At 38.2% G+C, this 26451-nt stretch overlaps 1 protein-coding gene across 1 annotated transcript in view; it reads right to left on the bottom strand.

Moving 5' to 3' along the window:
• Window positions 1–26451, bottom strand: part of trx (trithorax) — a 261612-nt gene that overhangs the window by 68904 nt on the left and 166257 nt on the right. Inside the window, exons 10-11 of the mRNA XM_067138870.2 lie at window positions 23349–23510; window positions 10925–11037 (exon numbers count right to left, since the gene is read on the bottom strand). Of these exons, the coding sequence (XP_066994971.2) occupies window positions 10925–11037; window positions 23349–23510 (275 nt within the window). The remainder of the gene's footprint in view (window positions 1–10924; window positions 11038–23348; window positions 23511–26451) is intronic.

Genomic DNA, 26451 nt, shown 5'->3' with positions numbered 1-26451 from the left:
ATTGTTTAGCGTAGATATGGACATGCGCATACATTTTATGTATGTTAGTACTGGGCAACTAGCGTATAATGTTAGTCTCTCAGGTGTAGTGGCATCATGCGACAATCCTTTTGGTAAGTATTCTAGGTTTAAAGTGAAAATTACAACAGATTTCACAAGTCTAGCCTGGACGGACCTTCGCTTGCTCACAATCAAGAACTTGGTCTTATTCGCGTTCATCTTGAGCCCCCAGTTGCTGCAAGCAGCGCTGACTCTCTTCAGCAAGGCTTGAAGATCTTTTGCACACTGCCCGAAAAGAGCATGTTATCATCTACATAGCAATTGTGGTTGATGTGTTCTCTGTTGATGCAGATGTCTTTTGTTGTGGCAGTCCCAGTGCTTCATCCAGTATGGCCTGTGAGTAGACGTTAAAAAGCAGGGGAGGTAAGGCGCAACCCTGAAGGACTCCTCGCTGGATCTCATCAGACAGGCTGTCTTTCAGGCGGATGGTGGCTTTCTGGTTCCAGTACAGAAGTGATGATTCAGGTGTCTCTTCTGTCAAGACCGATATTCCTTAGCATTTCCAGTAGCATATCAAGTTGTACTTTACCACACCAGGACCTGTATGCAGTACACTGCATCCCTCCTCCCAAACCTGTTCCTGAACCCAAAATGAATTTCTGCTAGTGTCCCCTCGCATGCGGCATAGATTCTGCCATGGGCGATCTTCAGAACATAGCTCATCAACATGATCGTACGGTGTTCCTAGAATCTCTTTGCATTAGTCTTCTTTGGTGGAATGACAAAGGTAGACTTAACCCAATTGTTCGGAATTAGGCCAGTTTCACACACACAGCATTGAAGAGGTCTGTTAGGATGTTAGTGCTAATGTCTACCAGCATTAGGATTTTGGTGTACACCTGATCTGACCCAGTAGCCATACCACTCTTCTACTGTCGAACAACATGCTGAATCTCCTCCTGCAAGATGTCAGGACCAGTGCCTGCTTCAACCACAATGTGCTGGCTGGTCCTGTGTTCTCCAATAGATTAACAGCTCAAATAGCTGGGACTGTGTCCCTGATCAGTTGATTGTTCTTGTTGAGCAGCATGCTGATGCTGCATGTTCTATTCATTCCCAACATATCTTTGATCTTCATGTGCAGGTCGAAGTTGTCAGGTCCCTCTTGTAGTTGTTCTATCTCCACACACTTTGATGGCAACTATTCTTCTTTAGCGGCCTTGATCTTGGCTTTTATTTCCCGATGTACCCGGTCTTATCAGTGTTTGTTGCAATTCTTCCACTTCCATCTCTTGCCCATTAAGTCCAGAATCTCATCTGTTATCCATAGCTGTTTCTTCCTCCTCATCCCTGTTGTCAAATGCTTTGTTTGTCATAATGAGCACCAGCTTCATGCCTGCCCACAATTCCACCACACTGTGCTCCTTTCTCTTCACCTGCTTCAGCCCTTCCACAAAATCAACCTCGACTCTGTGGTGAACCTCTGCCTCTTTGACCTTGTTTATATTTATTAGTGTTGTCTTTGGCCCTGTGTGAATAGTCCCAACCATCGGGTTGTGGTCCGATGCGATGTCAGCTCCTGGGTCTTGAAAAGCACCATAATCACTGGCATAATTTTGTGTACAGCCCTATTATTATTTTTTAGGGTGGCCCTAGTTCATGCCATACCAGTTCTTATCCTATTAAGTGTTCTCCACACTGGCCATTGTTGTGAGGCATGAGCTGAGACTCTCCTCAATTGGCTTATTTCAGTCCTGTAATTTTGACTGTTGCTTCCAGTATCGGAACATGAAAGCGCTAAGCTGTTTCAGGCCAAATGCTGTTCATGAATTCTGTGATCTGAGACATTGTCTTGCAGCTCGGTGAAGGTGCAAAGGATAACAACTGTCCGTTTTTTTTTTTTTTCAGTTGCTACTTGCTATCGAATAGGGGGTGGTGCCATGTCTTTTCGACATTAGTTGGTCTGAGGCATTTAGAGACGATGCGGCATGTTTCATTCAAGGCAGTATCTATTTTCTTGGATTGCACAGATTTGGCCTACACAGAGCAAGCATACTCAGATGCAGAGAACGAGTTTGCCAAGATGCTGGATGTACTTCCCAAGTGGACTCTGTTAACACCCTCATTGCTCATTGCTCTAATCTTTAGGCCGGAGCAGTGGCAGTGTCCTTTAAACGTGAGTGAATGACCAAGCTGAACTCCGAAGTACTTAATGACTTGTCTACCTTCTCAACAAGATATTTAGTTTATAGTTTGCAGCATGATTGCAAAGATGGAACAGTGTGACTCGTATTTTTCTAGGATTTGGTTTTTAAAAAGTTATCCTTGTAGTACTTGAATGTAACTCAAAAGCTTTTCAGCCTGTCAAACACACAAGTTAAATATAGTAATTACACTATAAAATACCTGTAAAAAATCACATTGTTAAACAAGGAATAGAAGTACATATTATTAAACAAAGAATGACACGTTTCATTCTTGGAAAAAGCATCATCAAATTCTATCAAGTCACTCTCAAATATTTACTTTTATTTCTGTTTAATACTTCAGAACTTGAAATCTGGAACTTATCTTAATGATGCCCTTCTTTGTTTCTACTCTAGCATTTACTGCAAGGTTTTTGAAAAACCGTTGGCTCTGTCCTTGGCGTGGTTAGATGACTGTCTTTTCCAATCATATTCTCTAATTCTCTAAGGAGTATTTCTCTATTTAAGAGGTCAAATGCCTTCTTGAAATTCCCAAAGATGACCTCAGAATCTCCCTCTTGGCCTTCTCATTGTATCATGTCCATTGTTTAAGACGTCCTTGACTGCGTGTAATGTCCCTCTTCCCTTCGTGAATCCGAATTGCTGTTTGAGATTCATAATTCCTGTTTCTGCAATCAATCTGTTCTCTAGGATTTCCTCAGTAATGCAATGCAATGTCATTGGTGTTACACCAACGGGCTTGTTTACTGGAAACTTCCAGTTAAGTCATATGAGAGAGAGAGTGAGAGAGAGAGAGATCATTGAGGTTCCCCATTCTTTATATAAATTAAATCACCTATCAATAAAGCGTAACAATTCACACTCCAATAAGCTATATAATTTATTAATTCACTAATGCTCATTAAACATCCCCTAAATCATCCCCCCAAATTTTTTTTTGCTATTGGCTTAACGTCGCACCGACAAAGATAGGTCTTATGGCAACGATGGGACAGGAAAGGACTAGGACTGGGAAGTAAGTGGCCGTGGCCTTAATTAAGGTACAGCCTGGTGTGAAAATGGGAAACCACGGAAAACCATCTTCAGGGCTGCCAACAGTGGGGTTCGAACCTACTATCTCCCAAATACTGCATACTGCTACTGCAGCTATTGAGCTCGGTCAAAAACAATTTAAAATATGATACTGATGATGACAACGACAATAACAACAGACTACAAATACAGCCCTACAAAAGCAAGAATGTACACAGAATTTTAACAGAAATGCTTTTACACTTCTGGGGCCAATGACCTTAGATGTTAGGCCCCTTTAAACAACAAGCATCACTTTTACACTTCTTAACAATATTCACCAAGTCATAAAATAACATTTATAATAAAAATAATAATTAAAAAGTTTTTTTTAAATAATTTGCTTCATGTTGCAGTGACACAGGCATGTCTTATGGTGATAATGGGATAGGAAAGGACTAGGAGTGGTAAGGAAATGGCCGTGGCCTTAATTAAAGTGTGGAAATGGGAAATTTCAGGAAAACCATCTTTGGGACTGCCAAATGGGGATTGAACCCACTATCTCCTGAATGCAACCTCACAGCTGCGCAACCATAACTGCATGGCCAACTTGCGTGGTAATTAAAAGTGTGATTTGATTTGATGGAATCTGATGATATTCTTTAAGGAATAAAACATGTCGTTCTGTTTTTGATTAACGGTACCTTTCTCGAGTATAATCTATGTTTTCCTTTCCAGATATTTTCAAAATTTATTTTATACTGAATTAGTTTTTGACAATCTGAAGAAGTTAACAGTTGTAGGTTAAGTAGGTTGAAACTAAAGAAAAGTGGCTTCTACAACAACAAATCACCATTATATGTCTGACACCTTAATATAACTCCACTCATATGCAGCTAACAAATGGTGTGGTATAGCTTGGGGTAAAGACCACCCACCTTGTTGGTCAACCGTTATATACTAGCCCAGTCCACTCCAGTAAGAACGACACTCTGTTCTGAATGCCCTATATTATCTTCAATGTGAAATCTGAAGATAGAAAGTGGTCCCTTCTTATTTGGAGAGATATCTGGAAACATACCAACCACATGGCATGGTTATCTGAGAGTGGAGTATACTGGATACAATATGGACTCTGTTGCTTTAGTGTGGGAATCCATTGTCCATAATTCAAAACCATTTTCATAAATGGATGAGAAATAGTTTTTACTGAGAAAGATGGCAGTGAAGACTGTCCAGACCTACAGCACTTGGAGTTGGTTGGTAGATAATTTCAAAAACTGTGCCAATACTAATTAGTAATCATCAGCATGAGAATAATAATTCCAATATAATTGGTCCATTATTGGAAATTATAAATCTTCCAGCCAAGGTAACTCATTCTTGGTTGCCAGCATTTCACTCCAGTGTACCAATTTGTGCTCATCCGTTGGTAACAAACACAACTATCAAGACACATGACAAGTGTATTTAGTGGAGGCCACTGCATAGGCTACTTGGAGCCTCAGGAAGTGCCAATGTGCTGTAAGAGACTTGATCTCTTTTACAAAATTTGATGCCTGCTAGGGCATCATATGATATAAATTTTGATTCCCATAGGGAACCATAAAGATTTCAGGAACACAGCCAATCTGATCAGGGAGGCAAAGTGGTCGTGCGAGCAGACAAAATAATGAAAACAGAGTCTCTTACACCCTTGATATCTGTACTGTAAGTGACATAACCCAGATCATAAACACTGATAATCAGAAGAATAAAATATGAGCTTAAGTGAAAAGTATAATATCTACCATGAGAACTTGGGTTTAATATTTGGAACTGGAGGTAGCGTAATGAAATGTACATGGAATATCATCAAAATAGATCCTCTGTGGCTCAGGCGGCAGTGCACATGCCTCTCACTGCTGGGTTCCGTGGTTGAAATCCCAGTAACTCCACGTAAGATTTGGGCTGTACAAAGCGAAGGTGGGACAGGTTTTTCTCCGGGTACACCGGTCTTCTCTGTCATCTTTCATTCCAGCAACATACTCCAATATCATTTCATCTGTCAATCATTTCCCCAGAAGAGTGTGACAGGCTTCAGCAGCTGGCACAGTTCCTATCCTCACCGCTAGATTGGTGGCTTCGTTCATTCCATTCCTGACCCACTCGAATTACTGGAAACCGGCTGTGGATTTTAATATTATCAAAATCTTTAAGATCCAGGGTATGCTATAGATAATGATGATGATGATGATGAAGATAATAATAAGAACAGTAGTAATGCCTTTCCCTAGTTGTAGGTAAACCTTCTAATACCTGAAAGTGGTGAAGTCTCGCACAGACAAGCTGAAGTCAACTATCTCCACTTAACTTACTAGTTTATTACAAGATGTCACCAATGAGGTGTTCATTTAGTTGAGAGTTGTTTCTGTATTAGGTGGCCCATTCTGGGTGATAGGTCTTTTGTTTCTAAGTTGCCATTGTTGTCTTGTGATGTCACAACCTACCTACCTACCTACCTACCTACCTACCTACCTACCTACCTACCTACCTACCTACCTACCTACCTACCTACCTACCTACCTACCTACCTACCTACCTACCTACCTACCTACCTACCTACCTACCTACCTACCTACCTACCTACCTACCTACCTACCTACCTACCTACCTACCTACCTACCTACCTACCTACCTACCTACCTACCTACCTACCTACCTACCTACCTACCTACCTACCTACCTACCTACCTACCTACCTACCTACCTACCTACCTACCTACCTACCTACCTACCTACCTACCTACCTACCTACCTACCTACCTACCTACCTACCTACCTACCTACCTACCTACCTACCTACCTACCTACCTACCTACCTACCTACCTACCTACCTACCTACCTACCTACCTACCTACCTACCTACCTACCTACCTACCTACCTACCTACCTACCTACCTACCTACCTACCTACCTACCTACCTACCTACCTACCTACCTACCTACCTACCTACCTACCTACCTACCTACCTACCTACCTACCTACCTACCTACCTACCTACCTACCTACCTACCTACCTACCTACCTACCTACCTACCTACCTACCTACCTACCTACCTACCTACCTACCTACCTACCTACCTACCTACCTACCTACCTACCTACCTACCTACCTACCTACCTACCTACCTACCTACCTACCTACCTACCTACCTACCTACCTACCTACCTACCTACCTACCTACCTACCTACCTACCTACCTACCTACCTACCTACCTACCTACCTACCTACCTACCTACCTACCTACCTACCTACCTACCTACCTACCTACCTACCTACCTACCTACCTACCTACCTACCTACCTACCTACCTACCTACCTACCTACCTACCTACCTACCTACCTACCTACCTACCTACCTACCTACCTACCTACCTACCTACCTACCTACCTATTGCCTGTTTACGTCATTTTCTACCAATCAGTACCCAGCCTGTCTCTTTATTTACTGGGAGTTTAAATCTAATATGGCAGCCTTGATATGATCCTGGAGAGTGTAACAAAAAGAGGTCAAAGTGTCAGATCCCTTCCATTTTTTCTCTCTGATTAGCATTATATAGAGGATGGTTGCCTAGTTGTACTTCCTCTTAAAAAAATAATCACCACCACCTCCTCCAGGAGATGACAGATGAGACTGGCGTAGTGGCAGCGATAAGCAATCTCACCTAAAATGTAAACTTATGTAGGTGTGGCACAGGATAGATACCAGCATTCCCCTCTAGCATGTAACAGTTATGGTGTGCTACGATCACCTATAATTTTAATGTAGGGTTTTTAGTTCGTATTATGTATGTTTTCCAGGCTGTCTATGGACATGGTGGAAACTCCTTATGGGGACTATGTAAATTTAAGAACGTACGAGTGTGTACCATCGTATTCCTTATTCACTTTGCTTTCTGGTGACTAAGTTTTCTAACTCTAAATTTCTGTCTTGTGTTTTGAACTTCAACTTCTTTCTGGTCTTAGTTACCTGGTAGTATGGCTCATTTTCTGTGCCACTGGGTCTTCTAAGCCCCATTAGGTTTCATGACAAGTCATGAAAGGTGTTCAGCATACCTTTCATTTTGTTCTCAGCATTTCAATTAACCTTTGTTTCCCATTTCTTGGCCATATAGTAGAAGCTTTGGCTCCTGTGTTTTATGGATCTTTCGATCTGCTATTTATGTGCGGCTCCCCTAATGAGTAAAGACAGCATGTGTAATATGAAAGCTATTACGCCTCGCAAGTGGATTTTCTGAAGTGTATTCTGAGTCTGGTCGACACAAAAACAAACTGTATTGTAGAGTTCAGGGTTTGAGATCCTTCTGACATGTAACTTTTGTAGTTGAGGGTAAGATTCCCCTCTTGGTAACCTTGTTCAGTAAGCTCCTGATTTTTTTCTTTTTGAACAAAGTAAAGGTTCGATATTCCCTCTGTGGGGAAACTTAATTTGCAAAGGCTAGTGCCTCGCTGATCTCTCTCAAAGCAAAGATAGAAGATACTTTTTATGCCTTTTTGGTCCTGTGAAGACTCAATGTCTTGTATAGAAAAATGGGAGCCTTTTTTTCCCCATACGTGTACTAAGCTTCAAAACTTAACTTTTATTCGCATCTCTTTCAAAGATGTATTTCTTGCTAAAAACACACTATTGTTGTTGCCTGAAACAATTATCTACCAAAGAAAAGAAAAGATTTTTTAGTTAATATACCTTTTAGAATTTAATGTTTTGTGTGTGTGTGTGTGTGTGCGCGCGCGCGCGTGCGCGCGCTTTGTCCTGCTATTTAACCCAGGTGTTTCTTTATCCTCTGATCCACGTAAACAACAACATAATAGTAATAGTAATAATGACTCATTCAGTATACTCTCCACCCTCAGTTTTACCATGAGTGAGTGTAAGAAAAGGCCAAGAGCCCTGACTTCGCTGCCAATAAAGACGATATGTAATTTACCCTAATCTACTGATCTCCCTCATCACTGAAGATGAATCAATGTCATTCAAACATTTTCATCCACATTTGGTTGCCACCATGTGTAGAATTAGATTTCAAGATCTGGGTGGTCATTCACTGCTAGGTGAACTGATATTTAAATAAATTGATATACCTCTAACTATTATGCTCACTTGTTGCATTATTGTGGATGCTAATGAGTTGGTTTCAATAGTAAAGGACTGATTGTTTTCAAATTTTACAGGTTCTATTAATATACAATATAGCAAATCTCATATCTCTATATATAAAAGAACATGTCCTGACTGACTGACTGACTGACTGACTGACTGACTGACTGACTGATTCATCATCACCAAGCCAAACCTACTGGCCGAGCCAAAACTACTGGACATAACGAAATGAAATTTTGAGGACACATTTGTACTACAATGTAGGTGTTCGCTAAGGATTTTTGGATATTCCATCGCTAATGGGGTGAAAGGCAGGGGGGTGAATTTTTAAAACGAGAGTATCTATATCTCAAAACTTTAAAAGTTTACAAATGTAAAAATTGGTATTTAGAATCTCCATTAAAAATAAAGAAACACATATTTTTATGTTTTCAGAAAATCCAAATAATAAGGGTTAAACAGGAGTGAAAAATGGGGTGAATTTTTTGAAAGACAGTATCTACAGTATATCTCAGAAACGTAAAGTTTTAGACGTAAAAATTGGTATTTGGAATCTCCTGTAAAAGTAAAGAAACGTAGGTGATTTGTTTTCAGAAACTCCACATAAGGGGAACTAAAAAGGGGGTGAAATTTTAAAATAAGCAAGTCTACAGTACATCTCAAAAACTTAAAATGTTGCAGAAGTGAAAAAAATGGTATTTTTTATCTCTATCAAACTAAAGAAGCATCAATTTTTTCGTATAAACCACTTGGGTGGGGTGTAAAAATGACTGAAATAGTGGTTGAATTATTTTTATTAGGATAATGATATCTCAAAACTGAAGATGTTACAGACATGAAATTTGGTATTTGGAATCTCCTTTAAAAATAAAGAAATACATATTTTTCGTTTTCAAAAATCCACTTAAATGGGGGGGGGGGGGTAGAATTGAAAAATTATTTGAATTATTAGTATGTAGATACTATTATCTCAAAAACAAAAGATGTTGCAGACGTGGGAATTGGTATTTGGTATCTGCTTTAAAAGTAATGAAACACGTATTCCTTTGATTTCGGAAAATCCAATGAAGGGGTGGTGATGGATTTGAAAAATTAATTAATTGTACGAGGATACTTACATCTAATAAAAACTAAATGTGTTACAGACGTGAAAATTGGTATTTGGATCTCCTTTAAAAACAAAGAAAAACGCATTTTTGGGAGTAAAGTCATCTTGGGGGGCGGGGGTTAAAAGGAGTCGAATTCATTTTATGAGGACACATATCTCAAAAACTGAAGATATTACAGTTGTGATAATTGGTATTTAGAAGATCCTTGACTAATAATGAAACACGTATTTTTCCCCAGAAAATTCACTTAAATGGGGTGGGGGGGAGTGTGAAGGGAAGTGAAGAAAGTTAATTCTTTTTATGGGGTAACTTATATATCAAAACTAAAGGTAACAGACGTGAACATTAGTATTTAAAGATACACGCCTTCTTTCTTTGGGGGGGGATCAACTTAACGCCGGTGGGGTGGAAAAGGAGTTGAGACCAATTGATTTTACTGTTCATAATGTACTTGATTCTGATCATAAAAAAATAATTTTTAATCTTTTCTGAGTTTGTTTACAAAAGCCGTCTTTTCCTTTGGAGAACTTCGATTCCAGTAGATTCTCCTGGCACATAGATAAACATTTTAACACGTTTGAAATAAACGATAGGAATTATATTGACTGTGCAATTGTTCACCTCTTTAATAAGGTCAATAATCCACGGAAGTATATAATTCGTATCGCCAGAAATCCCGAGGACTTGCCTACGCGCGACAATGATGCTGGTCACATTTTCAGCGATGACAATGGCAGCAGATGTAATTTACCGCCAAGTAGCGGTCTTGCATCTTGCTGCGGCATCCAGAACATCAACAACAACAACAACAATAATAATAATAATAATAATAATAATAATAATAATTTTCTGGAATGTCGTCAAAATGTGCGGACCGCGCTGGGATCGGGTCCTGACTGGGTAATGACTACGAATGGAGTCCGGCCGCGGCTTCAGTAGCGCCATGGCACCGAAGACGACACCACGCTGGATTTGCTCAAGGATTTGTCGATATTAAAAATGCTTATAGGAAAAGGTGGCAAAGATTTAGGGACCCGGCTGACCGGGCAGAATACCTGGAGCTAGCCCGGAAAGTACGAAATCGATTGCTGGAAAAAAAGATAGAAGAATGGGAGGTACTTTGCCGTAAGATCGCGAATTTTGGCAGATTATAATATATGAAATGTTAAGCATTCAATTATAAATTTCGGTATAATACCGTAGCGAAGCACGGGTATCTTGCTAGTCTATCATAAAATAAAAGTTGGCCCAATCAAGATAGGTTATATTTCAGTTCAAACATTGGGTGATATTTATGTTATGATTTATATTACAGCAGTGCTATTTGCTGAACAGGATTAGAAATTACTACGTATCAAAAGGTAGTAACCCAACAATGCTACAGTTCATCAGATTGAACATCTCTTCATAATTAAAACCACCAATTATTTATAAACAGCAATGATCATACCTGCAAACAAACTCAACAGACTCTGGGAGCAGGCTAAGTACTTGATATTTTTCATCCGATAGGCCCTCACACTTTGCATGTACCCAGCAGTTGCACTTTCCACATTCCATCATCTGCAAAATCAATACAAAATGCAGACAGTTCTCCATGGTTAGCTCACACTGTTTCAACTTTCTGCATAAGATTTATATACCAAGCCATATAAATATAGAGTATTAAATAAAAAATACAAACTCTGTTTATCCGATAGCAAGAAGAAAAAAAAGAAGGATGGGAAGGAGAAATTTTCAGGTCAGTAAATGAGAGGGTGGAAGATATTACTGTTTCAGTCAAAAGAAGAACTTCATGGTTCCAGAATTTTACAATATAGTATTTACAAAAATAAATCATCACCTAAATTTAGTATTTTATGCAAGTGTACAGGAGCTGTTAAAATAAAAGTCTGAACATAAAAATGCAGCACAAAATACAGTCTCTGAGGTTTCCAATAAGGGACGCAGTACAGTGGTATGCTTTGAAATAACTAGCCATTCTGAAACAGTTATTGCTTAGCAACTGTTCATTTGAACGTGTGTGAAGTAGTGAGTGTTGCGACTGTTGAGATTTATGAATACTGTAAGCAATTCATCAATGTTTACTTCTGCTTAAAACTGGAATAAAACATTTATGGAGACGTACCAAATGAGAAGACATTTTAAGATGAGACTGAAGAAAGTGCAGCAGGTCAGGTCAAATGTGAAAGTTTTATTGATGGTCTCTTTTGACATACATAATGTTGTCCACAATGTGTTCTGAACAGAGGGAATATGTTAAACTACTGGTATTTTTCAGACATTGGAGAAAGAAAAATAATCATCTACAATTGAAGGTCTTATGGGAACTTAACAAATCTGTATAAACAGAATATATTTTTGTCTGTACAATTCAAATTTTGGCCTCATACTCATGGTTGTGGCATCATACACAGCCATTAACCCAGCTCAAGGGATAAAGGGTCATCTTCCCTATCCTTCACTTGAGTAATTCTTGTCTGGCGCATCCACGATGCGGGTGGGGAGGATCCTCCACATCAGTAGGCTGGTATGAAGGAGAGCTAAGTTCAGCAGAGATCCACTCCTTCGGGATATAACGTGGAACCCATGCCCAGGGTTACGGGTGAAGACCTTAACAGCATTTTAGGCAGAGAAGGAGACTTTTGGAATGGCAAAGATGGTGGATGAGGCAACCCATCCTCTCTGGAGAAAATTAGAAGAGGAAACCACTGCCCTGTGGAGAAGAAGGATCTTCAAAGACTAAGGGAGTAAACCCCGAAAGATAATCCTCAGATGTGTTAGGCTTAGCAGGCCAGCAGATGAGTAAAATTGTACTTGCTTTCAACTACAATACAAGCCTCGGATAGAAGTCTAAAAATGGAAATGGAATTGACAAGTCTCTGACTACAGTTGCACAGTATGATGGTAATGGTGATGTTCGTGCAAGTGTTAGATCAGAGAACAAAACCCAATTTAGAACAATAAATATTTTAACAATGAATGGGAAGGAAAATGAATTGACCAAATGGAGGGACGAAAACTCAACATCCTGGGATTAAGTGAAGTAAAATGGACAGGGAAAGGAATGAAGAAACTAAGAAAGGGGTACACCTTGTACTGGATGGGTAACAGTAAACAGAAAAGAAATGGGATTTGTAGTGAATCAGAATGTCGAACCAATAGCTGAAGTTGAGTATATAAATGAAAGAATTATAATAATGCACATACATGTAAACAAGGAACTACTGAAGAAAATACAGGTTAATGCTCCACAGACAGGATGTAGCGTTCCCCAATGAACTGTAAACACATATTGTTGAAGATGGGATCATGATAATAGGAGTTCTGAATGATCATGTGGGAACTGACAGAATGGGATATGAGAATGTTCTGGGCCCACATGGGTATGGCGATAGAAATGAAGATGGAGAGAAACTGTTGGACTTTGGTATCAGAAATAACTTGATAATAAAGAACACATGGTTTATGAAGAGGAATAGCCATAAGATCAGCCGATATAGTTGGGATGGACAGTATGGAACACTCATCGATTTTATAATAACAGACCGGGAATGGGGAAGATACGTCATGAATACGAGGATAATCTCTAGTGAAAGTATGGAAGGTGATCATAGACTATTGATTGTGGAATTAAAACAAGTAAAATTCCCTTAAATTGTATTGAAGAAGAAACCAGGATTTGGGAATTGGAGGAGGATAAAAGAACGGCATTCCAAGATTGTATAAAAAGGAAGTTGCCTAACATGGAAATATGAAGTGTAGAAGAAGAATGGGACAATTTAAGACAGACATTTGTGGAAACAGCACTTGAGGTATGCAGGAAAACAAAACCAAAGGTTAAGGAAAAGGAGACACGGTGATGGACAGACAAAATAAAAACAGAAATAAAAGAAAGGAACAAGGTGAAGAAAGAAATGGATAAGGAAAAGCAAAAAAACGTATCAGAGAGATGAGAAGATAGAAAGGTTACAAGTGGAATAAAAAAGTTTGAAATTACAAGTAAAGAGGAGTATCAAGGAAGAAAAGGAGAAATGTTGGGGAGTTTACCAACAAAATTGAGCGAGGTAGTCGAGGAAATCAGAAACTATTATACAGAGTAATAAAATCGAAAAGAATAAATCAAGAAAAAATCAAGGAATTAGAGAGAAGATGGATACATATTACATGACGAAAAGGGTCTTCAGAAGGTGATGGCAAAGTATTTTGAAAAACTTTATAATGAGGATGACTGCTCGGAGGAAGAAGGAGATAAGGAAATGGAAATAATAGATGGAGAAAAAGATGAGAACCCGATAACATGGTTGGAACTTGAAAGGGCAGTGAAAGCAATGATCAAAGGTAAAGCAAGTGGAAAAGACAAATTCAATGCTGATATGGTTAAGGCAGCAGGAAGAATTGGACTACAGTGGCTATACAGAGCCTTCAATGCCATATGGAAGGATAAAAGGATACCTGAAGATTGGCAACAAGGAAGCATTGTACCACTGTTCAAAAACGGAAATAGGAAGAATTGTGAAAATTACAGAGGTATAACCCTATTATCACATGGGCTAAAAATAATGGAGACAGTCATAGACAAAAGACTGACGGATATAATAGAAACACAGTTAGAGGAAGAACAATATGGCTTTAGACCGAATAGATCAATAATAGACTTAATATTTACAGTGCGAATGATAATGGAAAAACATCTGGAAAGGAACAAGGAAATCATATTTGTATTTTTGAATTTGGAAAAAGCTTATGATACAGTTAAGAGAAAACTTGTATGGGAATGCCTACTGAAAAGGAATGTACCAAAATTAACAAGATAAATGTTGTATCATGAGAGTAAAAGCAGTGTACAAGTGGTGAGTGGTGACTCTGAAACATTTTATACAAAAAAATGTCTCAAGCAAAGAAGTGCACTCTCACCAATATTTTCAATGCCGATGAAACTGCATTCTTGTTTGTTTTTTTAATGCCAAGCCGGTTTTAGACCTAACCATAGTTCTGAAGACCAAGTTCTTGCGTTAACAACCCATATTGAAACAGGTTTTGAAAAACGACTGAAGAGTGGTCCAGTGTTCATAGACGTTAGACAGAGGGAGTTGTGTACAAGATTTTTAAACTTGTTGGATGCAGAGTAATGTCACAACTCATAAACAACATGCTATCAGATAGAATGATCCAGGTAGTTATGGATAACAAACATAGTAAAAAAGCTCAACAATGGTCTCCCTCAAGGATCTGTGCTCTCTCCAGTGCTGTTTAATATGTACAATGTCAATATACCTGGCACTACATCATGCCCATTTGCTTATGCGAATGACCTAGCAATAGTTACTCAGCAATCCAATGTGAATGAGACAGAAGCAATTCTAAACAGAGACCTTGACATTTTGAGCGAGTACTTTGATAAGTGGTATTTGATACCTAGCACCAGTAAAACAGAAACCTGTCTCTTTCACCTTAATAGCAGGCAGGCAAACATTACTTTGAATGTTTGCCTCAACAACTCTCCTCTACCACACAATCCTAACCCCAAGTACCTTGGAGTAACTCTTGATCGAACACTATCCTTCAGGAAACATTTAATGAATACCGCTGCTAAACTGAAGACCAGGAACATCATCATTCAGAAACTTGTAGGTTCTACATGGGGAGCATCAGCATCCACTCTTAGGTCGTCAGCACTGGGACTGGGATACTCTACAGCCGAGTATTGTTCTTCTGTTTGGCTGAATAGTCCTTATGTTAAGAATATTGATGTTGTTCTGAATCAGACAATGTGCATTGTCAGCAGCGCAGTCAGATCTACTCCTCTTTTTTGGTTGCTAGTCTTGAGTCACACGACACCTCCAAGAATACACAGACAAAACAACCTAATACGCGTGTTCAGGAAGATAACAATGAACCCAAGTCTTCGCATTCATAAAGACAGGGGACAGGGTTGTTAGGTATGAACATCTGAAATCTAGATCTCCACCCATTCAGACTGCACGGGAACTCATCAATAGGAACTTTCGGTTCTAATGAATGGCAATTGGAGTGGACCAACACAGTTCCAAATGAATGGCAGACCCTCTTTAGTCTTCAACATCCACCACCTGGTTTTAATCTCCCCAGAAGAACTTGGGTTCTTCTCAACAGAGTCCGTACCAATCATGGACGATGTGGGTCATTGTTGTATAAGTGGGGTATGCGCTCCTTCCCTGAGAAACAGACCATCCGTCATATTGTCACTGAATGTCCAAGGAGGTCATACTCCGGTCAGCTGAAGGAGTTTGTGTGTGTTTCTGATGGGGTTGTACAATGGTTGGACAGTTTAGATTTGAGTTTATGAACTCTTTTTGAGATTGGTTGATTGTTTGAAGGGTTATATTGTTTGTTATATTTCTGAATGTTCGTATGTAGAGTCATGTACTAGCCAAAAGAAAGATAGATAGATAGATAGATAGATAGATAGACAGATAAATAAATAAATAAATAAATAAATAAATAAATAAATAAATAAACAAACAAACATTCAGGAAGACCTCGAAGTATCTGGAAGAAGGAGATCAACAAGGTATGCCGGATCCTCCAAATGCGATAACTGGGAAGAGCAGGCTCAAGATTGAAAAGGATGGAAAAGGACTGTGAGATCGGCACGGGAACTTCATGTCCTTCAGAAGCCTACTGAGTGAGTGAGTAATAATAATGGCGTAAGGCCTCCGGAGAGGCCTGGTGCAGGTCTTTTTCTAGTAGACAGCCTATTAAGTGAGTGAGTGAGCATTCAATATGGTTATTTTGCATCAGTTTCCACAATCATCAGGAGTATAATAAACCCTGTGATTTTAAAATTTTAGATATTGTTCTCATTCGTTTTTAGTTATATGACACCCGTATTCTCCTACCTTTATATATTTACTGCTCACTTGGTTTATAACCCAGTTAACGACTCTGAAGATTTATCGCCGGAGACCCAATGGGTAGGGGGCAGGTGCAATACCATTCTTCCCTCACTTCTTGTTTACACCACATTTATTCCCTATTATTTCACTAGAGAACCAGGAGCTATCATCACCTACATTCTTCACTGACAAAATCTTGATTCTTGATTCACACAGCCAACACACACATCAGAACAGTGGGGCCAGCAGAGGAGTAACTGCCTCTCTCAATTATTTATTTCTCTATTCCTTCCCATTCTACAACTTCCGTTCTATTTGCTGCCATTTCTTTTTTTCTTTCTAGACTACATCTATAAGCATCCATTTGACTTTGCTTGAACAACAGATAGGGAATCTGCCACCTGCGTGACTGCCCTAAATGCAGATCAGTCGTGATTGATTAAAAGAGTTCAAGTTACTTCTACGCCGCTTCCGCTCATTAAAAATTCAACGCTTTACGAGACAAATTTTTGTTCTTGTTTTTAGAAAAAGAAGTTCCCTACATTTATTAACATTAAATATAATGTAATATTCAACTGCCAGAGAAATTACGCTTACATGTCGCCTCATTCAGAAGACCTCAAGATTACTTTGGTGTCAATTATTTACAATACTACTTGCTCCATACAGTTGGATTTGACAAAAAGGACTCAAAAAGCAGTGCTCCTATTATTGGGAATGCCTCATTTTAAACTTCAGAATGAAGAAAGAGTAAGTACGATTCTCATAACTCATCTTTAACTCTTAATTAGTCGTGCACGGTCTTAAAGACCGGGTACGAAATATACACTTTCTAAAAAAAAAAAAAGACAGCATACTTGATGAATGCAATCAATTGAAATGACTAAACGTACTTCGATTCTGTGTTCATGAGCGTTCGTGCGTGCTTGTACGTGCGCACTCTCATTTTCTTGACCCAGCTTATATATATTTCTTTGTCCACATATTCAGTTCCCAAGCTTGGATCCTATATTCGTTCAGCCGTCCCCACGGTTTAGGGGTAGAGTGCCTGCCTCTCACCCACAGGCCACCGGTTCAATTTCCGTTCAGGTCAACAAATTTTATCTGGATCTGTCTGGTGGTTCGAGGTCCTCTCAGCCTGCGTGATCACAATTGAGGAGCTATCTGACGGTATGGATAGCAGCCCTGAGCAAGAAAATCAGGAATAACGTCGGAAAGGATTCATCACACTGACCATACGTCACCTCGAAATGCGCAGGCCTTCGGGATGACCAGCGGTCGCTTCATATGCCTAGGCCAATCAGGGCTTGGTTTGGGGTTTGGTTTGGATCACTGTCATAGGTACGTCGTAACTGGTGTAAAACCTTCAATTATTGTGGTTGGTATATTTTGGTCATATTTTATTAAATGCTAAATTATCTTTTATTAAATGTTAAATATGACTAATACATGGTTTCCTAGCGAATATGTATTATAAAATTTGTATAACCTCAAAAATGTATTGCGTTTAAGTTTAACCTCAAAATCTATATAGTCAAAAGCGGTAGAAAACTCTACAATGTTCATATATTAGATTAATTAATAATAATGTTGTTTGCTTTACGTCCCACTAACTACTTTTACGGTCTTCGGAGACGCCGAGGTGCCAGAATTTAGTCCCGCAGTAGTTCTTTTTACGTGCCAGTAAATCTACCGACACCAGGCTGTCATATCTGGGCACCTTCAAATACCACCGGACTGAGCCAGGATCGAACCTGCCAAGTTGGGGTTAGAACGCCAGCGCCTTAACCGTCTGAGCCACTCAGCCTGGCATATTAGATTTATTCAACTATAATTTGGTATATATGAAAGGTTCTGGAAATTTACTGTAAGGTTTATTATCCAGATATATGTAGAGACATTAGGAACGTTGGAGAGATTTCCATGTGTATTGGTAAACAGTAATGAAAGTTCTAGCTGGATCCATTACTGGAGTACTCCATTCGACTAGCTGGTCGATTGATGTTTCGAGTGTGTTCCATTAGTGTTGCAAGAACCCTTCCAGAAATCAATAATTCTAGACGGTCAGTAAGTCAGTAAGTTCAAGAGAACACATGTTATAGTGCACGGGTCAGTGTTGTTGATATCTGTACTTGTCAGAATCGACTCCAGGGTACTCCGCTATTAAGTGTTTTAGTGTCAATTGATAGTGTGTATAATTGTGTGTTGTGACTTACAGTGACAATAAAGTAATTTACACAAGGAAGTGAACGTGTTCTCGTGTCATATTTATTTCCGCCAAATAAAATTGCATTTGAGAACAATATCATATTCCTTCTTAGTTTTTAAATATAAAATGGTCATAATCCACTGTTCAGAGAATTCTGCTAATTCTTCTCTGGCTGTCGTTCTCATCCGTCATAAGCACACATTTTGCAGTACGTTATAGTATGCTTGTCGCAAATGTAGTTCTGACAGTTCATGCATGTAGCAGTCGTCTTCCTATTCTGCCGCCATGTTCTGGAACTGCATCTTCCAGGTGCACCTATGGCCTTGATGATTTTTGCCTGTCAGAAATGTCAACAAGCTGTTGAGGGAGGCTTTTGACTTTAGCTGTAGAATTTGAATGTTAGGTATTAGGAAACGTACAGACTGTGAGATCTAATACTTATGTCAAGATGTTATGGAAGAAACATATAAACGTTAAAAACAGATTCACAATCTGTAATTGCAACAATGACAGCAGAAAATTCACAGCCGCAACTAGTCGCACATGAAAGCTGTGACCATGCTGGTGCAGTACTAAAATGTACACAAGCTCTTGCTATATATATAAAAGAGCATTATCTAACTGAAAGTAACCATCCCGAGTGAAGGAAAGGTACATGTCATGATATTTCTGTTGCCTGGAAAGCTCATGAGAAGCAAAATATAATTCACATGGTCTAAAAGGCCGTCCATGACTAATTAAGGGTCAAAGAATTTCTGTATGAGTATGAGAGTATTTCTTGTACGTTGCTAGATATATTTTCAGAATTTTTTTCAATCCTAGGGAAACAAGCAAGCCATTTTGTTTAACCGTGACAAGGAGTTCTTCATGTGCGACTTCCAAAAAGTCACAAAATTCTTCCAACTGCTGAGTTCTGACTTCATAAATGTGGAAGAAGTTGAATATTTTTAACACAATACTTAACAAAGAAAGACAGTCTGTGCCATGTTGAAACCAGTTGTCAATGATGTGGGCAGGACACTCAACACCAATAAATTCTTAATTTACCATCTGTTTCATGTTTGAAAAGGTGTTTTTACCATGACTAGGGGCTATGCCTCCAAGATTGCTGATGGCTGCCTTAACACACTTCTTAGAACAGGTGTCCACTTTCTGCAGCTTAACTTATACAATTTCATTCTGATCAAAATACTGAGCAACTACTGGAAATAATTTTAGTGCATCATGGCAGCTAGCATCTGTTCCAATTCTAAAATATGGAAATTCCTGCTTTATTAACGGCCACACACAAAAGTCGCCTAGGAAGTAATCGTTAACAGCATGAAAAACAACCAAACACACACAATTAGAACACCTATTTATGCCCTTATTTTTTCATCAGCGTTAGTATCCTGCCAGGTAGCATCAATAATGCTAGTTCTTCTTTGTAAATATTTGGCATGAATATTTGTCTGCTTTGCTAAAAACTCATAAAAATCCCTACCCTGCAAATAATATTTAAAAAATATTTTTCTGAACTTCCGGAAGGTAAATTGTGATGAGGACCAGCATTGTGTTCCCATATTTTCAGTTCATCAAAATGATTATCATGAAACACTACTACATTCATCAGAATACAATTCTGAACCACAACTACAAAGTACACTATTTTCATTAATTTGTAACATATCTCCAATTTCATATTATTTCAAACCTTTTGACAATATTCTGTGAAGTAAATGACATGGTGTGATCTCAAACATGAGTAATCTCTAACTAGAAGACAATGTTTATAAACTAGGTCTGCTTGAGAAACACTCCCAGGAAAGACTGTCAATAAGGTGTTGAAAGTTTACGGAGTCATGGGAATGCAGTGTGGTTTCAGAAGACCCTTCAATATTTCTGTCAACACACTTCTAATGACCACATGTGACGAGCACTTTGGAGCATTCAGCTTGGCAGATGAGTCAAAATTCTAGCGCTCTGGAGCATTAGGAACAGCAAAAGGTAAAGGTACTGGTAATTAAAACTAATGCATGGAATACAAGAACCCGATTGACAATGGCTTCCATTTTAGTCCTCCCACACTCTATATGCCTTGGAATTTGTGAATCTGAGTAAATTACCTTGCCTAACCTTGATGCACAATCAACCGAATTATATGAAAAATGATGTAACACACTGTAAAAAGCAGGTGTTGGTTCGATCACCATAACATTCTTGTTCTTCTTCTTTTTCTTCTTCTTTTATGACCACATAGGATCACTTTAGTCACTCCGTCGTTCAGGTCTCTTTGAAGGGATTGTTTGGGCTTTGCGGTCCTCCCAGTACTTCTTCAGATGCTCCGATCTTCGTGTCCTTTCCTCAGTTCAAAATATGCGTGTTGTTGGTTTGTTTTGTGTAAGGGTAAAGTGGAGGTTTGTATTCTTGAACTTTGTATTCAATTTTATCTTATTTGTGGTGTCTTCTGTTGTAAGGCCTATTTCCTTCAGATCCTCTCTTACTTCTCTGATCCATTTACATCCTGTTGTGGTATTTTTTGAGACGAGATTGTGTTGTACTAGTTGTTTCAGAAGTCTCGAATCCTGCATCCTCATGATATGTCCAAAGAATCCCAGTCTCCTCTTACGCATAGTATCTGTAATGGGTTCTAGCTCTTTGTACATGACTTTGTTAGGTATTAACCGCCACTGTCCATCTTTCTGGTATTTTTTGCAGGTTCTTCCAATCCTCCTTTCAATTTTCTGAAGTCTTGTTCATAGTAGTAACTTTTTAACTAAAAGAAATGTACCGATCTTTTTTGATAATGCTCTCCTTACTTTGTTCTTGTGTTTTTCAGTGTCAACATGTCACTATAAATCTTCCACTCCTCTGTGTCCAAAATTTACAAAGCAGTCACCAATATTACACTTTGCCTTGTTTTAATTTCTTCCCTGAGGAAAACAAGGAAACATGCTTCTTACATTGTCGGAAAACATTCACATTCTTTTGCTATTTTCCCCTACTTTTTCCATGGTGTGATAGCGCGAAGACACAATGTAAGATACTGATTTAAATAATCACCACATGTGAAGCAGAGCAGGAAGTTTGGTTCACATGATGATGCTCTTTTCTACAAATAATAATGAATATAGAGCAAGTTCAGAGTAAAGCCGAAGACTTTTGTTGAAGTGTATTTTTTTCTCTTCTGAGAGGGATTAACTTAAAAGTCATTAGTGAATACTTAGATACAGCAAATCACAATTTCTGTACCTTTTAAGACACAGATGAGAAAATAAAAATAAAAAAGCAAGACAAAAAACCATTTTTACAAAGGATGCAGGATGAAGGCCAAAAATTCAGGACATTTCCGGCTAACCTCGGATGTCTGGTAACCCCATGCAAGACGAACTGAAATAATTTTTTGAATGTTCCATCATTCATGATTACAAAATATTGTTGGGAAAAAAATGTAAAAATTCTAACTCCTTTGAAATTATTTACGAAAAGACCAGGTAAACAATTGATAAGGACTCTGCCACATGGAACTCTAAAGGCAGATTAGTTTATAGCACAGGAGACAGACTGATATGACACAGTTATAAAACTTCCACGACTTGCTCAAACAGTTAAAAATAACTTGTGTGACAGGCAAGAATGATAGGGGGATTTGATATTAAGAGTTTATGTAGGAGGCAATTATTACAAACAAAGGAATCTGATAACACAGTGTTAAATTTATTATAGAGCCTTCCATCAAACTATCCTGAAAGCTAAGTGAAAATTAATATATAATAACAATTTAAAAAATCAGAAATAGCATTAGAAAAGGCTTGTATTATTGTATTAAACACTTTTTACGCCACCCATCTAACAAATATAATGACTGACACCCTTTACCAATAGCATTCCTGATGAAGATGAACATATGTATTTCAAACACTATATTTTATACAGCGGAGGGGGGAACAAGGCACTACAGCCCTGATCGGCCTTGGAATGCCAAGAAACCACGGCACAGCCCAAAGGACTGCAAATTACAAGGTGAGCATGGTCAGCGTAACGAATCCTCTCTGTCATTATTCTTGGCTGTCCAGACCAGAGCCGCTATCCTACCATCAGAAGGAACCTTAACTATTCTCACACCGGCTGAATGGACCTCGAACCAGCCCTCAGATCAAGATAAAAATTCCTGACCTGGTTGGGAAATGAACTCAGGGCTTGCCAGTAAGACTGCCAGGCTGGCATGCAAAGAAAATCCACTGAAGATAATAATTTAAGAATCTGAATATGATTACTACATAAGAATAATTATATTTCATGAGCTCAAAATAAAACATAATAGAATATACAACAGTGACAAGGAAAACAAAACAAAAGTAAGGATGATATAAATGAAAACAATCAATGCAAGCATGCAATTGAAGGAATTAATAAAAACACTTCCTCTATAAAAAATCAACAAATACTATGAGCTAGGAAACAAGCAATGTAACCAAGTGACAAGAGTTTAACAAAATAAAACAGAAATTCTGCAAAATGCAATGAAACATGCATTACACAACTAAGGTGGATGCAACACATAATACATGTCCCTAAGAAAATAATCCCACACACATATCAAAATGCAGAAGTTAACCAACATAGTGTGAAAATATTATAACAAGTGCGAGAATCTTGAAGTCAAGACAAAACATGTGTAAAGAACTCAAGCCCTCAGTACAACAAGCAGGAGAGACAAAATATTGGTTAATATAAACAGTTAATTTTGCTGTAACGATAACATGGGATACAGCTAAGCAGAAGCAATATCTATTTAGCTCATATACCTTGGTGTCGTAATCATGATCCTCATAACAGCGCTGACACAGAGGGCAGTAGTTACCCTTCTGCCGCAACTTGAAGCAACCCTTACAGAGCGGCAGGTTGCCCACGAACACAGTCACTTCTGCGACACCACAGCTCTTGCAGCGCAGACATGATGGACATACCTATAGATATCACTTTTATCATGCCTTGTTATATCACTTTTTAACAGTATTACTCTCAAATTTTTAATTCATTCATTGTAAACATCACGACTGAAATAAAAACAAGACAAATGAACAGTTTAAGGAATATATTGCTCTGTGAGAAAAACTTACTTCCACTTTTCATGATATTAGTAACAATAATCACTTGAGTTACAAGGCAAGGGCTGTAATATTTAATATTAGAAACACCTGAGACAATTGCCAAGACAAACAAGTTATGTCTGTTTTCTAATCTGAATTTTTATTGAACATATATCACGATTAGTTAAACTACCGTCGCCATAAGACCTATCTGTGTCGGTGCGACGTAAAGCCCCTAGCAAAAAAAAACAAAAACGATTAGTTAAGTTTTGTGTTATACTGTTGAAGAAATATAATTTATTGACGTTTGGGGTTCAAAAAGGATGCAAATGAGGTCCTACTTACAGAATTTAATGGAATATCAATAAGGAAATTTAGGCAGGGAAATCAAGACTAAATATATTGCGTGCAGCACAATACCCTATACCCTAAGGTGTAACTGAATAAATCAGATAAACAAATCAAATGGATACAAATATAATAACTCTTTCAAGGAACAAGTTTCCAAGAGAAAAATATACAAAACAAAGACTACGTTCTAATATTTTGTTAGAGCAAAAACAATTTTTTCCAGTTCCGATTAAGTTAATCTATAACTGTGAGGTACTGTTGAAAATAAATCAGGATAAAATAAATGTAGAAAACATCTGACAAAGAACATTTAATAATTTTTCAGGTATGTCGGCTCTAGGATTTTATGGGCAGTGCGCCTGCCTCTTACCTGGAGGCCCCAAGTTCAATTCCCATGCAGGCCTGGGATTTTCACCTGAATCTGAGGGCTGGTTCGAGGTCCACTCAGCCTACATTATTAAAACTGAGGAGCTATCTGATAGTGAGATAGCGGCCCCAATCTAGAATGCCAAGAATAACAGCCAAGATTTTTTTGTGCCAACAGCACAACACCATGCATCTTTGGGCTGAGCAATAGTCGTTTGGTAGGCCATGGATTTTGGGGCTGTTGCACCATGGGATTTGGTTTTCAGGTATAATCTGTTATTTTCACTTTCAAGTATTTTCAAAATTCATGAAAGAACATTTAATGATTATACCTGAAAATTAATTATAATGACCAGTTATTACATATTTTTGTTTTCAGGTTATTTTCTACCAGATTCTAAAAGTCGACCCTGTGCGAGATTAATGCAACTGACTGATATCACTCCATTTTGCCCCTAACCAACAGAAAACTATCTCACCTCTCACTTTTGCCTCTTCAATGACATCTAGGCTATTTATGACAGCTGACAGTGGATCTGTTGAGTGCTGAGGACTACACGAGTGTTTTTGCAATTTAAGAATCTCATATTTGTTCTGTATTGACTTCATAGTAAAGAAGAATATATGAAATTAGTCCATCTTGGTCAATACAATAAATGTTAAGTAACATAACATTATAGGTACATGTTTCGGCCCTATTGGGCCTTCTTCGGCCTTGAAAAAGAAATATGAAGTTTATAGAATACTCTAGAAAAACACTACACCAAAAGTCCATGTGAAAGAAGAACATTTTTATTTTTCATAATGTAAAACCAAACATAACAAAAATATCATACACAAATATACAAACACCACAGACATACAGATATAGACCAGCAATAAGCAGCAGGATTCTAAAGCCGGAAGCGCGTGGCCCACGTCATCTTATGTCACTACACTATCCCGATGCATTAATGTAAAATAGTACACGAAACGGGAAAACTGGACAGGAGATAATTAAAATAATTAAAATGACATCGAAATAATAATAATAATAATAATAATAATAATAATAATAATACTGATTAAATTAGACCTATTAGCTCCTTTATTTTACTGTTAAAAAAAAAGAAGCATTGATATATCAATCTACAAATGCTTAAAAGTCGCCATTCTCTTAAGACCGATCTAGGCTCATATCTCTTTCCATTCAACTCTCTTACGTATTTTCAAAAGCAACGATGAAATGATGTTAATAAAGCGATAAACATGCGTGTCCATTGGGTTTAGACCTCAAGCATGTGAACTTAACCTTGAAAACAAATTCCTTTCATACAAATGAATTGTGGCTTCATTAGGTATGTTCCCTTTCATGACTGAGCTTAAACCATTGCATGTATTCTTTCTAAAATACATCTCAGTAAGTTTTCACACATGAACAGCATCTTTCGTAGCAACATTAATATATTGTAATTACATCTATTTAACAACATTATTGTATTGAAAAGGTGGATAGATAAAAGTTTATTTATTGTAATTCTCAGTTCAATACGGACAAAAAATGAAATTTCTTGCGTTAAGTGGTCTGAACAGTTGCTTTATCTCTGCTTCTCGTATTGTAGGTATGTGCCATTGTTGGCAGGGACCGAGTTGGGTTATTGTTGGATTTATAGTTGAAGATTTTAAAAAAATTATTGCCGTTTATGTTAAGAGATGACAATAAATTAGGAATCTGTTCCGTGACCAGGCTCTTTGTTTCTACGGTGTCATTTAGATTTTTGTTATTATTGAAGTGTTGGTCTAAAAAGGATGTAGGTGTTTTCAAATTCATTCATTAGACTACCTTTATTGATGATCTTTAAGATTTGGAGGTCCTGGTCTATGGTGGTGAAGTTATGTCCCGTTTCTTTCATATGGATACTCATAGCGGAGTGTTTGTTGTGCTTAGATGCGTTGTAATGTTCTAAATATCTTGTATGAAAGCTGCGTCCAGTTTGCCCAACATAAGAAAATTCACATTGGGTGCATTTGAGTCTATAAACTCTTGAATTGGAGTATTGGTCTTGTGTTGAATTTACTGTATGGGAGTTAAAGAATATATTTCTGTTCGTATTGTGGGTTT

The sequence above is a fragment of the Anabrus simplex genome, chromosome 1 (genome assembly GCF_040414725.1).
Source record: "Anabrus simplex isolate iqAnaSimp1 chromosome 1, ASM4041472v1, whole genome shotgun sequence".
In the NCBI taxonomy this organism is placed as follows: domain Eukaryota; kingdom Metazoa; phylum Arthropoda; class Insecta; order Orthoptera; family Tettigoniidae; genus Anabrus; species Anabrus simplex.
Note: the sequence above shows the minus strand (reverse complement) of the source record. Positions and strands in the feature narration are given on the sequence as shown.